This window comes from Pleuronectes platessa, chromosome 5, assembly GCF_947347685.1.
Source record: "Pleuronectes platessa chromosome 5, fPlePla1.1, whole genome shotgun sequence".
NCBI classification, from domain to species: domain Eukaryota; kingdom Metazoa; phylum Chordata; class Actinopteri; order Pleuronectiformes; family Pleuronectidae; genus Pleuronectes; species Pleuronectes platessa.
Genome location: NC_070630.1, coordinates 9,908,809 through 9,923,548, shown reverse-complemented (window position 1 = coordinate 9,923,548; position 14,740 = coordinate 9,908,809). Strand labels below are relative to the sequence as shown.

The 14,740-nt window shown below is 41.6% G+C and overlaps 1 protein-coding gene across 3 annotated transcripts; it reads right to left on the bottom strand.

Moving 5' to 3' along the window:
- Positions 1-77: 77 nt before the first annotated feature.
- LOC128440175 (succinate receptor 1) lies at positions 78-6,093 on the bottom strand. Of its 3 annotated transcripts, none has more exons than XM_053422809.1 (3): positions 5,714-6,093; positions 3,076-3,141; positions 78-2,907 (listed from the first exon to the last, which is right to left on the bottom strand). In XM_053422809.1, the coding sequence occupies exons 2-3, from the start codon at positions 3,124-3,126 to the stop codon at positions 1,957-1,959; spliced, it is 1,002 nt and encodes a 333-aa protein (XP_053278784.1). In that variant the 5' UTR covers positions 3,127-3,141; positions 5,714-6,093; the 3' UTR covers positions 78-1,956. The 3 variants fall into 3 exon arrangements, with proteins under 3 accessions (XP_053278784.1, XP_053278783.1, XP_053278782.1); XM_053422808.1 differs by having other exon boundaries at positions 5,684-6,091; XM_053422807.1 differs by lacking the exon at positions 5,714-6,093 and adding an exon at positions 3,587-4,222.
- Between the last annotated feature and the right edge of the window lie 8,647 nt (positions 6,094-14,740).

Sequence of the window (14,740 nt, the reverse complement as noted above, 5' to 3'; positions counted from 1 at the left end):
CCATCTTTAGACACATATATATTTATATGAGAACTGTTAGAAAATATCACTAGGTTTAAACAGACAAGACGACAGAATAATTAAAAATGTATAAACTTTTTAATAAAAACAATAATTTCTTTATTCATACAAAGCCCCCATTAATAGGTTACAATGTGTTTTACACAAAAAAAAGTAAAAACATTCCAAATATATCATGAAAATGAATAAAAGCAGCGTTTAAAGAATATTATAAATAGAAATTTCTGTGTGGAAAAGATGTATAATAAATGTATACAGAACTCACAACGTGTCACACAAATACTTTCTTCAGAGGAAGCTACTGATTTAGCCACCGTTGAAACATAAAATGTGTTTTATGTGTAGGCAGAAAATTACACACTTTAAAATTTTGTGTAAAATGAGAAAGAGCCAGTTACGAGTAAAGGTATATTTTATTCCATTCAGAACTAATATAAGTACAGAAGCAGATATAAACTGAGCTTTAATATTAAAACAGTAGGGGAGAGCGGGTAATGTGGGACATTTTTTACATTTGCTCCCCTCTAGGCGAGCTAAACTGATACATCAGTAAAATTTACACATTTCCCATTAATTCAGGATGTTTTTTATCAATGGAAATGATCAGAAGTCTTCAGGACAAAGGGCAGTGAAAATATGATTGTTTTTAAAAAAGTGGTCTTGTGTCCCACTTTACACCAACTACGGGGTAAAGTGGTCCACTTACTTTTTCCACTTTAAAACTACCATATTTAAAATCCCGACAGCTAGATTGACAACCACTAATATTGGACTAGTAACAGAATCATGGGGATTGGTCAATTAAGCACATTTATGATTATGATGATTCATGTGATCTCTTGCACTCCCTAGCTTACCTGCACATTGTTTCTCTGTCCAATTGGCAGGGAGAGGGATATTGTTTTTCTCTGCGTATTCAAATGCCAGTTCACGGCACTTAACTGGAGCAAGGCCATGGAACTGGTCAGCTAGCTGTTTCAAGTGTTTGGCTCCTCCTCCATCTTATCTGTGAATATTCTCTTTACCTCAGCTACTGCACCCCAGGCTACTGATTTTACTTTCCCTTTCTCTTTTTTCTTTATGAATCTTTTGAGGGTTGTCTTATCAATATTTCTATCCCTTCCAGCTTTTCTTAAGGACTTCTTTCCTTGCATGACCTCAGCGGCTGCACTCTCCATCTCTGCGAGGGGTGTTTGGCCCCAGGTTGTCTTCCTGGTGTAGTTTCTTGGCATGATGGCTTTTCTAAAATGTTTATGACATTAAAAATAAAACATATATAATGTAATATAACATTAAAATATGTTTAAGACTAAACTTAACTTGTGCTTCATGGTGGGGTAAAGTGAGACACTGTCCCATTTTACCCCGAAGCCCCAATTTTAGAAAAACAACGTCTCTTATCAATTCAGGCTAATCTTCAGCTAGCATCAATCACATGGTTTTATATGTTGGAAGTTCATCAACATGTACGATATAAGTTTTTCCACCTGAATCAATTTGTTTTGACACAACAGTTGATTAAGTTCAAAGCAAGAAAATTTACTTTTACATGGAAAAAACACATTTTTGTGAAAAAACATACTTTCCACAGCACCAGCACCAACTTCTCCTTCATGGCAAGGGGGGAATGGGAGGGGCTTGAAAACATAATAGTCACATGACCACAAATGTGTTCCGTTGCCTAGATACAGGAGGTGTTTCACATCACCCGATGTCCCACATTACCCCGCTCTCCCCTAACAGTCTCTCAATATCAACAATAATAACACAGTTTGACAATATTTTGATAGATTTGTCTATCTATGAAAACATTTACAATAATACAAAATGAAACAAAGTAAAGCCTATAAGCGACATTTTTAATAAAATATGAAATGTAAGATGGAGCTGTTTCACATGTGTGGACGTGCGATACCTTTTCACGCAGGGACCTTGTCAGGCTGGTTGTGTTGGCCCTGTTGTCTTTATGAGCAGCTTCCTGAGCTTGGCAAACAGAAGCTGCCTGAACTTGTCACCCATGAGGAAGTAGAAGACGGGGTTGATGACGCTGTGCATGAAGGCCAGCGGTCGGGTCACGATGTACAGGCCTTGCACGTACATCCGCGTGCAGAGCTCCCCCCCGGCCCAGGGCTTCCGGGACGCTATCGTAATGTTTCTCAGCACGTGGTACGGAGTGTAGAGAACCAGAAACATGGCCGCCGCTGAGGCAACGACCCTGAGAGTCCGCTTGTACGGTGTGGCCCTGTGCTGCAGAGCCCTTTCTTGGGCATGGAGCAGACGTGCGATTTGGTAGGAGAAACCGCACAGTGCCAGCAGGGGAAGGAGGTAACCGGTCAAGGTGAGCCCCAGGCTGTATCCAAGCAGGTCCACGTCTCCTTTCAGGCTGGCAAAATCCATGCAGCGACTCAAGTTTTCACTCCGCAGGTCCTGAACCATCAGCGCTATCATCGGAGCCACCTCCACATTGACGGCCAGCCAGCTCAGCCCCGTCACCAGCAGGGCCGTCCGGGGCCTCAGCAGGTAGTGGTCCCTCGTCGGATGCTTGATGAGCAGGAAGCGGTCCATGCTGAGCCACACCATGAAGAGGATGGAGGAGTAGAGGTTGACGTGCAGGACGTAGCGGTTGATGACGCAGGCGAACGGACTGGTTGTCGTTTGGTCGTTTGCATAGAGGTAGGAGAGGCGTGGCAGCGTGCAGAGGAAAATGAGGTCGGACACTGCCAGGTTGAAGAGGTAGATGTTGCAGCTCTGCCAGACGGGCAGGCAGAACACATAGCCCAGCACGACCAAGAGGTTGCCGGGAAAACCGATGCAGAACTCAATGGCATAGAAAGGGGACAAATAATACTTCTCCAGCACGTCATCTATCAGGCTGCAGTTCAGAACCTGGAGAAAAGGGCCCAAACGGAGACAATAACAGAAGGTGAAAGTGGGAAAATAAAGACTTTAAGGATTGATTTAAAAAAAAAAAAATAAGAGATTTGGCAGAAAATAGCTTGAGGTTCAGTTAACAACAGTGAACATTTGTATTGGAGGTTTTAGAATGAGACTTACCATGGTGTGGTTGTTGTTGTTGCAGATGGTGTGAATGGAGAGTGAGACCATGAGCAGGTGCAGCCACTATCCGTCAGTGGAAACAGTAAACAGTGAATGCTGATGGTACCTCAACACAGCACGACACTGGGAGAGCCAGCAGCAGTAACTTATGGTTGACGTAGTCATGCATTATGTCTGTCATTTGCATTTACAGTACATTTACAACATATTCCTGTACTGGCCTTTCAACAACCTCTCCAGTACTGTTGCTGGTTAAATAAAGGTCTCTGTTGAGTCTTATGTTACCATGAGGGAAATGTTGCTTTTTTTCAGACTGGAAAAGTCCCCTTCATCAAGAACATTACCTTCCGTTACTAAACAGAATAGCTACAGGCTCCGGCTTCACTAACTACAGTTTACACTATGTTTGCTTTATGTGCAACTATAAAAGTGTTTCAAATGTCAGATTTGTGATTAATCAGAACATTTTAATTCCCTTTTTCCATTTTTATTCTGTAGTTGTACTTACAATCTCCAACAAGCCGAGCTGAAGAAAAAATTGTTAACCTAAGGCAAAAACAAACAAAACTTTAAAAAAAATAAAGCCCCACAGAAGTTGAATGTTTCCTTTCGATATCTCTCCTCCGTCCTGAGACCAGCACAGTCCCCATTTACTTTAAGACTGACTACTTCTCTGAATTTAAGGGTTTATTAAAAAAAACTCTTTCCGAGTAATTTACTCACCTTTTTGAAACTTCCCCTTTTTTTATTTTGGTCAACACATTCTGTGATGGTTTCACATTCAATATCTCAAATGGCTTTATGGTTTGATTATCTTCATTCAAATCATTGACTTGTTTATCTAAGATCTTATCTGCAACCTACATTTCCTCTTCTATTTGTTTCTTTGTATTCACATGTTGAATATAAATGAGGTTCTTCTTCTGCATGTATTTTTTTGCATATATAAAAACCTCATCTCTGAGTAAGAAGTCACTGTAATCACTGTGTGTTTGTCAGGTCAGAAACATTTGACTCTTTACCCCATTACATTATTTTGACAGTTGTGGTTAAATGTTTTATTTGTTTATTAGTTAGTTTTGGCCGAGATTTACATGTAAAACGTACACAGAGTATACACATCATTGTTTTATATTACAGGTCCCGTTTCTTGCATGTAGTTTTTAAGACATTTTCTGGAAAATCCTATTTTACAAATGACAGAAAAAGTACAAAAACTTCTGAGGCACTTAGACCCTAATCAGTTGTGATGAGATTATAAAGAACATTTAACTAGTGCATTAAATACCAGTTGGGGACTTGTGTGATACGTTTGAGGTTAGATTTGTATGCTAAGAGATGGCAGAAGTGGATACTTTACTTAGACGAACTATAAGGACACTGGCTCACAGTCTGTTTGCATTCAAGTGTAAGGCAGCTACTTGAGCTGCGCTTAATCTTTACATAGGTATGTATTTCATCTTGTTATCTACACCAAGTTTTCCCACAGGCTCCGTTTTTGTTTGTTTTTGTTATAATTGTTTGTTCATTACTGTATGTTTGTTTTATCTGCACTGAATTAACATCTGCAAGTTGATCTTACTATGTGTAGTTGAGATGTGCTAAAAACTCAATAAAAACTAAAGTATAAAAAAAAAAAAAATACCAGTTGGTCTTAAGTGAAAAAATTTCAACCAAATACCATATTGACAAACAAATTATAATAGTACTTTCACTACTGTTATTAAATTTTGTATAGTTTATCCAACTAACATTTTCAAAGCAACTATCTAAAGTATAAAGTGCCAATCAGTTATTAAAGATCTGCTAAAAAAAAAGTTACTTTGGCTGTGAAGAAGAAATTCTGGATATTGTGAGAGACTTAGAGGTTTTGGGAGTTTTTTCTGTATAAAAAGAATGTATCTGATTTAACAGAACATTACTGTGTTTTACTATTAAATGTTAATTAAGGCTGTAGATGTACAGTCATTGGGGAATTACATTGTTACCGTCGACAAACTTCTCCTAAAATCTCTAAGAAAGAATCCAAAACAGGTTCTTTGCTGCAGTGTGACATATGAAGTATGAGGTGATCGACTATAGCTGCTTTGCTTAAAACAACAAGCTTAATTTGTATATATAAGTATTCAAAGGTTCCGTGATATCATTCAAATGTACTGAGTCGGCTTATTTCCAGGAAGGTTTGGATGTGGCATATAAAATAATTGAAATAATATATAACAATATGTATCTCCACAGAGAAACACTAGGGCTTACGTGTGTTGATGTGCAAATTACAGTGATAATAAATAATTTACCTGTGAAGAGAATAAATGGAAATTAGTCATTGGGGTTTGAGAGGAAACGAAACATGAAGTAACGAGTCGGGGCAAGCGCAACTTTTTCTTCATGAGATATTGCACCAGTTACAGATCTAAACTGGCTTATAAACCTAATATATCAGATTTACCTGGAAATGTGTCGACAAGTAATAGGCCGCTTTAATTTAAGATAAGTTAAGATAATCCTTAACTAGTTCCTCTACGGGGAGATTGATTATAGACATTGGAAAAAGTCATGATCAGGTAAACATGCAAAATACAAATAGAAAAGAAATAATACATACTGTCAGGATATATCCAATGAGAATGATTACCTATAAGCCATTTGAACCCTTCTGAGTTTAACATTGAGTTCAACTCTCTCTGTAAAGAGAAGCTTTTAGGTGTTCCTGTTTGTAATTTAATAAACTTTATCTACGTGAAAGTAATGTCAATACGACTGTAATCCCTTTTTGCTTTGGAAAATAAGCAGATAACTGGACAACACCAGATCAGTCCGCTGTGTGCCACGCCCGTCCTGCGGTGGCACAACACACTCTGATCGGGATGTTGTTGATTCTATCAGGGCGCCTACAGTATATTTTGGCAACAAAGCTTACAACGTTGGCCAATCCTTAGAAAGCACATGACCTGCTGCTGAGAGACATGTGAGACAGAGTCTGTGTTTCTTCTTCTTCTTCTTCTTCTTCTTCTCTTTTTTACCTCGCCCTGCAGAGAGACTAGGTAGACTGGGTATGTCCTGAAGAAACCCGGCCTGGACTGACAGGGGTTTGTTTGTTTACATTACTGCGGGATCAAGAGTAATCTTTCAGCATTCCTGCACTTTAGTAGTGTTGGACTTTGTTTTAGTGTGTGTGGGTGGGGGGGAAAGGTGGAGCAATGACTTTTATTTATTTAAATATCGACCTTGTGTTGGCTTACGTTATAGTTTCCTGTGTTTGTTCAAATTATAAAGGATGTGTGATCATCTCTAAATTAAGTTTAAATGGCCTTGCTACAGGTTACACAAAAACAAATGTCCGTCCAATGTCAACAAGAGGACATTCTCAGAGCGTCAGGCAGTGCGCTCTTGGCTGTGTCTTCAATGGAGTCGTGCAGCAGGGTTCCTGGTGTTAGGACAGGCAGGATAACACTTCTGAGAGGTGCTGGAAAAATGTATCTTAAGGACACAAGTGTATAACACAAGATTGTGTCTTATAAATTAAATCATTAAAGCAAAAATTTTGATTTCCTCTTTAATATTTACCTTCATGGCTGATATATCTGATGCTCATCACTCTCAATGTACTTTACCTTTAAATGTCATTGTCTCCTCCAGACAGGAAGAGAGGGCGATGACTGAGATGATCAGAACAAATGATGTAATTCCATAATCTGATGAGCTCTTTATAACTTTTAACATAATACTATGATGTTGACATTATATATAGTGTGAGTGCCCTCCAGTGGCAGATTCCAGCAAACAGAGTATCGTTTTATCGTCATATTTTTACTATTGAAAATGATCAAGAGACACTTTCAGTGATGAGTGTTTAGTTATCATTGTGGTTGAAGATGCAAAAACACTCAAGGTTCAGGTCTTTCATATTCCCAGTCATCAAATATAGTTTGTTTCTCCTCATACTCCTTAGAGCTGACAAGAATGTATTGATGATCATGTGAAACAATCTGTGTGAGGACCCATCTAACACAGCCTGGTTCTTCACATCTCTGTTTCAGGCAAGTCGTTTCATTAGGTGGATTCATTTGTGTACAGAAGTATGAGGGGTCGAGTAATTCTGAAGAATGTCATTAATTTACCGTAATTAAAATACAAAACAAAAAGTTTGGAAAGAGAGGCATGAAAAAAGAAGCACCTCAGTGTTTATTCATTTACCTCTTGTGCCCTTACTCCTAAAAACTGCAGTAACCACCGTGACAGATACAGCCATGAGACAACTGTGGGTATGAAACACAGCAGTGTGTGTGTGTGCATGTGCCTCCATTCACTTGCATTGTTAACCATATAATATGAAATGAGCTGAACCCTTTTGAAAATAAAAACCTGTTTTCCAGCTGAAGCACATCGTGTATAAAGTACAAGTTGTATAAAATTATATAAATCAGTAACATATTATATTTATGTGTAACATTAGGTCAGGCCATATAGCAGACATAATGTGGTACAGGGTTAATCCAGTAGAGGGCATCATTGGCCTAATGCACCTATAGATGTCTAGGACCGTTATGCTTGAGTCCATTAAGATGTTGGGAAGTTCCATTGTTAGAATTAGGCAGCGACAAAGTAGAAAACAATTAAAAAGGAGATAAAAATGGACTGAGGACAGGATGTGGATGATGTACCATGTGATGGACTGGTGAGGGTGGATCTGTGCAAAGGTCCCTGTGCATTCATAACTTGACGATGGCGTGTGGACATGCTGCCATATCTGCGTGAAGCAGTAAATGGACTGCATCTTGCTTATCTAGTCTCACCGACCACATCTTACACTGCAGGTCACACAGAACCCTTCTGAGTCAGTTTGGGTTCTGGTGTCAGACACACAGAGGCCAGGTATCGAACCTCCGACCTAATGAAGGCGCTGTGACATACATGCAGCTCCTGAGCCACTGAATCTCCCAGTTGGACTCATGCTCATTCCTCCCACTCGACCATCTTCCGACAGAATGATCCTCTCAACCTCCGCATGAAGATCACAGCTAAATGTATGACCTCGACATTTATCTTTAACATTAAGTCTCGACCCTTAAACGGCCTTTGAATGTCACGGGGACCAGAAACAAATGTCCTCACAATGTAGAAATGTTCCCACTGTGTCGACACAAAAACGAAGACAAACACACAACTGATCAAAAGGAAACAGCGTCAGATCACAACATCTATTCTGCATATCAAATCAGATTGTTTTCTCTGTTAATGTGCGTGAGGGAGTGTGTGTTCCATTAGGGCCCAAGTTAATTTTCCCATCAGCCCCTGTAGCTCACACTGTCCCACTTCTGCAAGGTGACACACTTACGGCTTCATCACTACAGCTCTGCGCGAGTTATCAACATGATTCACATCTGACAGTCTCCTAATTGGACCTGATGTAGCACAGGGACTTTTGGGCTTCTCAGTTTCTATCATAAGAGAAAGAGGCGGTGAAATTCAGACCTTTGAGGGAGACGCAGCATCTTGACTTGTGTGAGTTTCTATCTAAGAGTGGAATAAGTTGAGTCATCTGGCCTGTGCTTTCTCTAACGCTCTCTACATGACCTCTCCCCTCAGAGTCTCCCCCGGGGCCTTCCTTCATCATCATCATCATCATTTCAACCATCTCTCCTATTCATTTTTTCAGCCCTCGTCTCCTTTATTTTTCCTCCGATCATCAAATCCCAGCCTCGTCTCATATGGATGCTTCAATAATTGATCCGTGTGTGCATGCAGCAGCACAGTCAGACGAGGGCGGGGTCGAGAGTTGCACCCCTTTTTCAGCCACTTTCTTATGTGGCTGTGGTTATGCCAACATTTAAAAAAAAAATGTCCTTAAGAGTCCTCGTTTTCTCATTTCGTGTGTAGAGTCCTTCTCTGTGAAACATGATCATTAACTGTGGAAATATAAAGCTCCAGCCTTTCTTTGGGCAGCCAATTTACAGTTTTTACTTCAGTGGGAGAAGCAGTTAGGCTCATGCTGTTTTATCTGTGTCAGGGATTCTGTCAAATTAAATCTCCCTTCCGATTCCCCAGCGACTGCAGCAGAGAGGAAATAAAACTCAACCCTAATGGAGGAAGTAATTCCCAGGCTAAAGTGACACTTTAAGGATATTTCTCTTTTTCCCCTCAAACCCTGATTCAGATGTAATGTAAGTTACAGCGGCTCATATTATTTGTAAGTCACGTCATTATGAAAGTGAATGAAGAATTCTGAAATCTTCTACATTAGTCACTTCATTCTGTTTTCCCTCCTTCCTTCCTGTCATACTGAATGTGAAAACTGCAGCTCTGTTCAGTTTGTCACGTGTAGGTAAAATACACAAACTCTGAAAACATAGATTCTTGTCTGCATGATCTATATATATTAAAAAACACACAATAGAGCATTCACTCTTTTTGCTTTTGCATTGTAGTGAGGAGGTTTAACACAACTATCAGATGTCAGTCTCTGCTCCTAAAGAAGAGTTTAAAACCTCAACTGTCACTTATTCATTTAAATCAATAATGTGAGTTTTAATGCAGGTAGATAAGCAAAGGTTACAGGCAAGAAAATCATAAAATCTCAAAACAAGCAAAGAGCAGAAAAAGGCAGTGAGACAATTCAACGCAGCACGACATGGAGCACATAGCCCATGTGACAGGAAGTGTGTGTGAGCAGGTCTATATGGACTGAGTGAGTGATGGTGACGAGCTGCAGCTGACTGAACTGTGGCAGGAAGTGAAGCTGGAGTCCGTGAACGATGAACATGAACAATGACAGTGAGTGAAAAACCAGATTTTTGGCCATATCATTAAGCCCCAGCAAATATTTTCTCTATATTTGAGTTATATCCTTTTTAGTGTTTTACAATTTTAAGGGTTTTTTCGGGCAGGTGCAATATTCAACTCCCTTTTATTCTGCATTATTATTCAGGGTCTAAAATTGTATGTCCTTGTGTACTTTTTTTGTTGTTGTTGTTTTTGTTTGTTGTACAATTTACTGCTCTGCTGATTTGGCCAAATAAAGTATATTTGATTAGATTTATCATTTTTAGCATCAATATGTTTATATAGCTAAAATGTATTTACATTTATTAAGAGTACAATTGATTAATTTATAATTTATTATGGTCTATTGACTGACATGTACTTTTATTTGAAGCGGTTGAGCAGACTTATCACACTGAACTGAAATACCAGCACATAGGCAGTGACGGATTATTTCTATTGCAGCTTTTAAAAGGTTAAAACCTGAAAACTGACGAGGTGTCCACACTGAGTCCTGTCAGGGGTCGTTTGGATGGAATGTCAGGAGCACCATGTTCTACGATGTGACCTCTTGTAGGAGGTCTGGGACCTGCACCTCCCCCCCCTCCTCTGATTAAACAAGTTTCTTTCTGATTTGTTTCTGTCCTATTCTGTTCTCCTGCTCGGCTTCTATTTCATTTTTAGTCGCGGCAGCTCCGGAGGCTTGTTTTACACATGCGGGTGGTGTATGCCGCGTCATGCTTTCTCAGCGTTACTGATCTGATTGCCTCCTCTGTCTTCTGGGACGTATAAATTCAAAAACAACGTCAGGTCAGCTAACCGTCAGCTAATCGCTACTCTAGTCACCGGACACGTTGCCGAGCTCGGGCTTCCTGCGGCCTCTGCCGGGGCGTCTATCTCACCTGGCCATCGTTTCACTCCAGTCTTCAGCTCTCTCAGAGCCAGTCAAGCAGAGCTAATGTCGAGCTGTGGCTGTATCCACATAGTTTCCATCACGAAGCTCCAACAAAACAATCTCTGCTCTAATGCTGTGCTTTTGGCCCACAGCAGATTTGAACATGGTGCTCGTGTATGCGTCCGTTTTAATATCGCAATAAGCAGCTGTTTGCTTTTAATTCTCCTAAACGGTAGTTGAGTGAGCCTTTGTAGATCTCTGCCTCACAAGCGATGAAACTTGTTTTCGCGCGTTAAACTGGCAGCTGCTGTGACACGGGGGGGGGGGGCACTCCGAACAGCAGCATCTGTGTGTGATTTGCCTGTCATGTCCCTGAGTTCACGAAAATCGCAATCATTCATGTCGGCAGGTGGCACTTATAGGTTGTCTGCGGAGAAATTGTTTTGCAAGTATATGAACACACGCTCAACACACGCGCACACACACGCACACACGCACACACACACACACTTGTGTACTTGCAGCTTACACACAAACATACACACATACACACACACACACCCCGGGGGCTATTCAAAGCCTTCTCTTGTTTAACTTCTGGCATCACCAGGTTTTACAGATGTGAACATTACGGCACCGCACAGAAAATAATGACCCTCCTGTTCTGTGTCTCGACTCGATGACATCATGCTGCTGCTGCTGCTGCTTCAGGGGGAAACCTGGGATTCGTACGTGTTATATTATGTAAAACACATTGTAATGGTTTAACATCGTAAGTAGAGACAGTTGGCGTCTGTTAAGCCTCCGTGTGGATCTCAGGATGCTGGATATTCTCTGATCAGCGAGCGAGGGAGAGGAGACCCTACGTGTGCGCTTGTCGCTCCTTTTCTGTGAGATCTGAGTTGGCAGCTTTGTCAGCCGACAGCCGAGTGTGGGCTGACGACAGAGAACTTCCCTTTCCACCACTGACATCAGCCTTTCCTCACTCCAGTTCAGCTTCAACTCATTTCCCCTTCATGTCAGGGGAATCTTCCCCCCATCTCCCTCGCCGTCCTCTCGACTGGTTTTGGTTTTGTTCCCTCGCTTCATGTTATCATACACAAAGAAACACCTCGAGAGAGTTTTATTTAGTCAGTTGCAGTGTTTGGACCGATGGCTTGTCATAACCACAGCCTGCTAATTGGTGTCACGGGCTGTCGGGGGAATCTCGTAGCGGCGAGGAAGGACGTCTCTGAAATCTGTCTCCACGCTCGAGAACAGAGAGCTTGTGATGGACGCTTGGAAGAAAGCCACGCACTGAGCGGTGACATAATCTGGATTTATTTCACTGTGAATTTGGCCAGATGAACAGTAAGATTATGAACTAAAACCAACCACTGACTGCTCGGATTCTAAATACAGGTCCCCTCTCTATATGAGGTCCCGGCGGTGGGAGAAGTGGTGGTGAATATCCTCTGTGGGGTCTTTTGACTTCCTGGCTTGTATGTGTTGGCAGCAAACGGCAGGACTCGCTCTGCCAGCCATTGTCGAAGCGGTCAAACAGTTCTCCTAAATAACAGACCCGCAGGAATTTGTCTGAGTCTCAGTTTGGGTTTAAGAAAATAAAGAGAGGAAATAGAGAGAAACCATGTTTGGAGGTGCTCACAAGAAGGGAGTCGCTGCCACACTCAGATTTGAAATGTTTGCACCTCATCCTTGTATATTCCCTCTTATGGAAACATCTGTAAAATATATAGATATATCCAAAGTGTTCCGGGGAAGGGAGACATAGAGATCACGTATTTTTTGTTATCAGCACATAGAGCTGCCTCCACTGCCAAGGACAAGGGCAGACTGCAGCGGATCATTCGGTCAGCTGAGAAGGTCATCGGCTGCGGCCTACTGGCTCTCCTAGACCTGTTCCACTCCAGGACCATTAAGAGAGCAGGCAAGATCATTGCTGATCCTTCCCATCCCAGTCACAACCTGTTCCAGAGACTCCCATCTGGTAAAAGGTTCCGGGCTATAAGGACTAAAACCTCGCGCCACCTGAACAGTTTTTTCCCTATGGCAGTGGGGCTCACTGACTCTGCTGACCCCCCCCCCGCACATAATTTATAACTATATATTATTGGCTATATCACCAATCTCTGCACCTTAGAACCGCACGTGCCCATAACTCTATTAATGTATATATTGTTGTTCTATATTGTTGTTTTTATATTGTTGTTTTATGTACAGTGCACCAACCACACCAAGGCCATTTCCTGTATGTGCAAATATACATGGCAATAAAAATAATTCTGATTCTGATTCTGAACTCTGGTTCGGCCCTCATCGCTGAAACTCTCTCTTGAAATCTGGTAGGTGTCTTTTATGTGGATTGCTCCCACTTTTCACCCGGAGACATTTGATTTGATTACGTTTTTTTTATGTCGCGTGTTAGAATCGCCATCATCACCCCACTCGCTCCTGGTAAATCTTGTGGAGGACATCGACCCCTCAGGACCTTCCACTAAATGTTTACCAGGGAAAAAGTAAGAGAAAGTTTGCTGAAAGTCTGGATGCTCTCTTTATGCGTTCACATGTACAGCCCCTCCCAAAAATGTCGAGAGGACGTCAGGAGTCCAGTGCACGTCTGAAAGCAGCTTATGTTTGTGTATGTGGGGGACGCTATTGCCCTCCAAAGACCCGATCCACGATTCACACCCTCATGAAGATTCTGATCCCTCCATCTTTACCGTCTCTGTGTTCCCTCAGCAGTTAGTCGCGCTCCCCTCACTTTTTCGCCCTGTGGCCAATAGGAGTGACGCGATACTAATGTCTCCACTTCGTGCTCGGCTGCACACAGCAGCAGACGGGGGAAAAAAAAAACGTCAGTGTCAGAACGAGTGTCTCCATATCTTCTGTTTCCACTCCTGTTGCCTCTCTCACCGCCTCTCAGCAGGTAGACGGGGCGGAGGTCTCGCCCTGTGACACCACGGCTCTTTGCTTGTCTCGTGGCCGCTCAGATTTCAGCACCGTGGATTAGATTAGGCTCATATTGCCTGGCTGACTCACTGTCCTTGAGTTACGTTGAGCTGTGGGAGCCGGCATGGGGATACGGTCGGGGGGGGAACTAAATTGGATTTTTGCTCAGATGGAGATAAATCTAAAATGAAGCCTCATAGAGTCACAACTATCTACTCGTGTAGCACTTTCTCGTTTCCTTTGTGATTCAAAGTGCCGCCTTCTTGTCATAAAAATCTCCCGACTTCATACCTCGACTTTAAATGATCATATTTTCACTTTTTTAGCTACATTTGTGGATATAGCTGGAAGCCAATGCAATGACGGCTCACAGACCACAGACTGTTTTTAAGAGGACTTCATTACAGCTCCCCGAAAGAGAAGCCAAAGCGTTTGGAACATCTGCAATGCAGGTCAAAATTCCACCTCCATGTTAATGGATGAGACATGGCCAAAAGGAAAAAAGTTCTCATGATTCTGTGTGTTGTCTACGCTAATCATTTATTTGATTATATGAAAATGAGGTTAAACATCATGACTGACAAGTGAGGCAGGACTCTGGCTCGTGATGTATGCGTCTGAATATTATTTTCTAAATTTCTTGACAGTGGGAGGAAACGGCAACGTCCATCTTTATTTACAGTCCACTGTCCAAACTGAATATCTCCACTGCTGTAAAGTCCCTCTCAGGATCTGTTGTAACAACTTATTCTTCGACTTTCTGTTTTACCTCCATCTGGAAAAATTAAGAATTTGCTGTAAACTATAGAGATTCCCATCAGCCTCAGATCAGTGCTCACTATGATCTTGTTAGCGCGCAACATTAGCCTGAACAAGAACGACCTCATACAGGTGCTGGTTGTCTGTGTTGTTACTTCAAACCTCCGTCTTTATCACTTGCTGTCAAATTAGCTGTTGTCCATCAACACCCTGATGGCACCACAGGGATTATTCTCCATCTCCTTTCTGTCTCCCACATTAACTCCTCTCTCTTCTATAAATATATATATATATGTA

Excerpts from the sequence above, each read along its gene's own strand:
- LOC128440175 (XM_053422809.1), bottom strand. The coding sequence starts at position 3,126 with ATGGTCTCACTCTCCATTCACACCATCTGCAACAACAACAACCACACC. Across the intron at positions 2,908-3,075 it reads ACAACAACAACCACACCATG|GTTCTGAACTGCAGCCTGAT; the intron begins GTAAGTCTCATT and ends CCTTTTCTCCAG.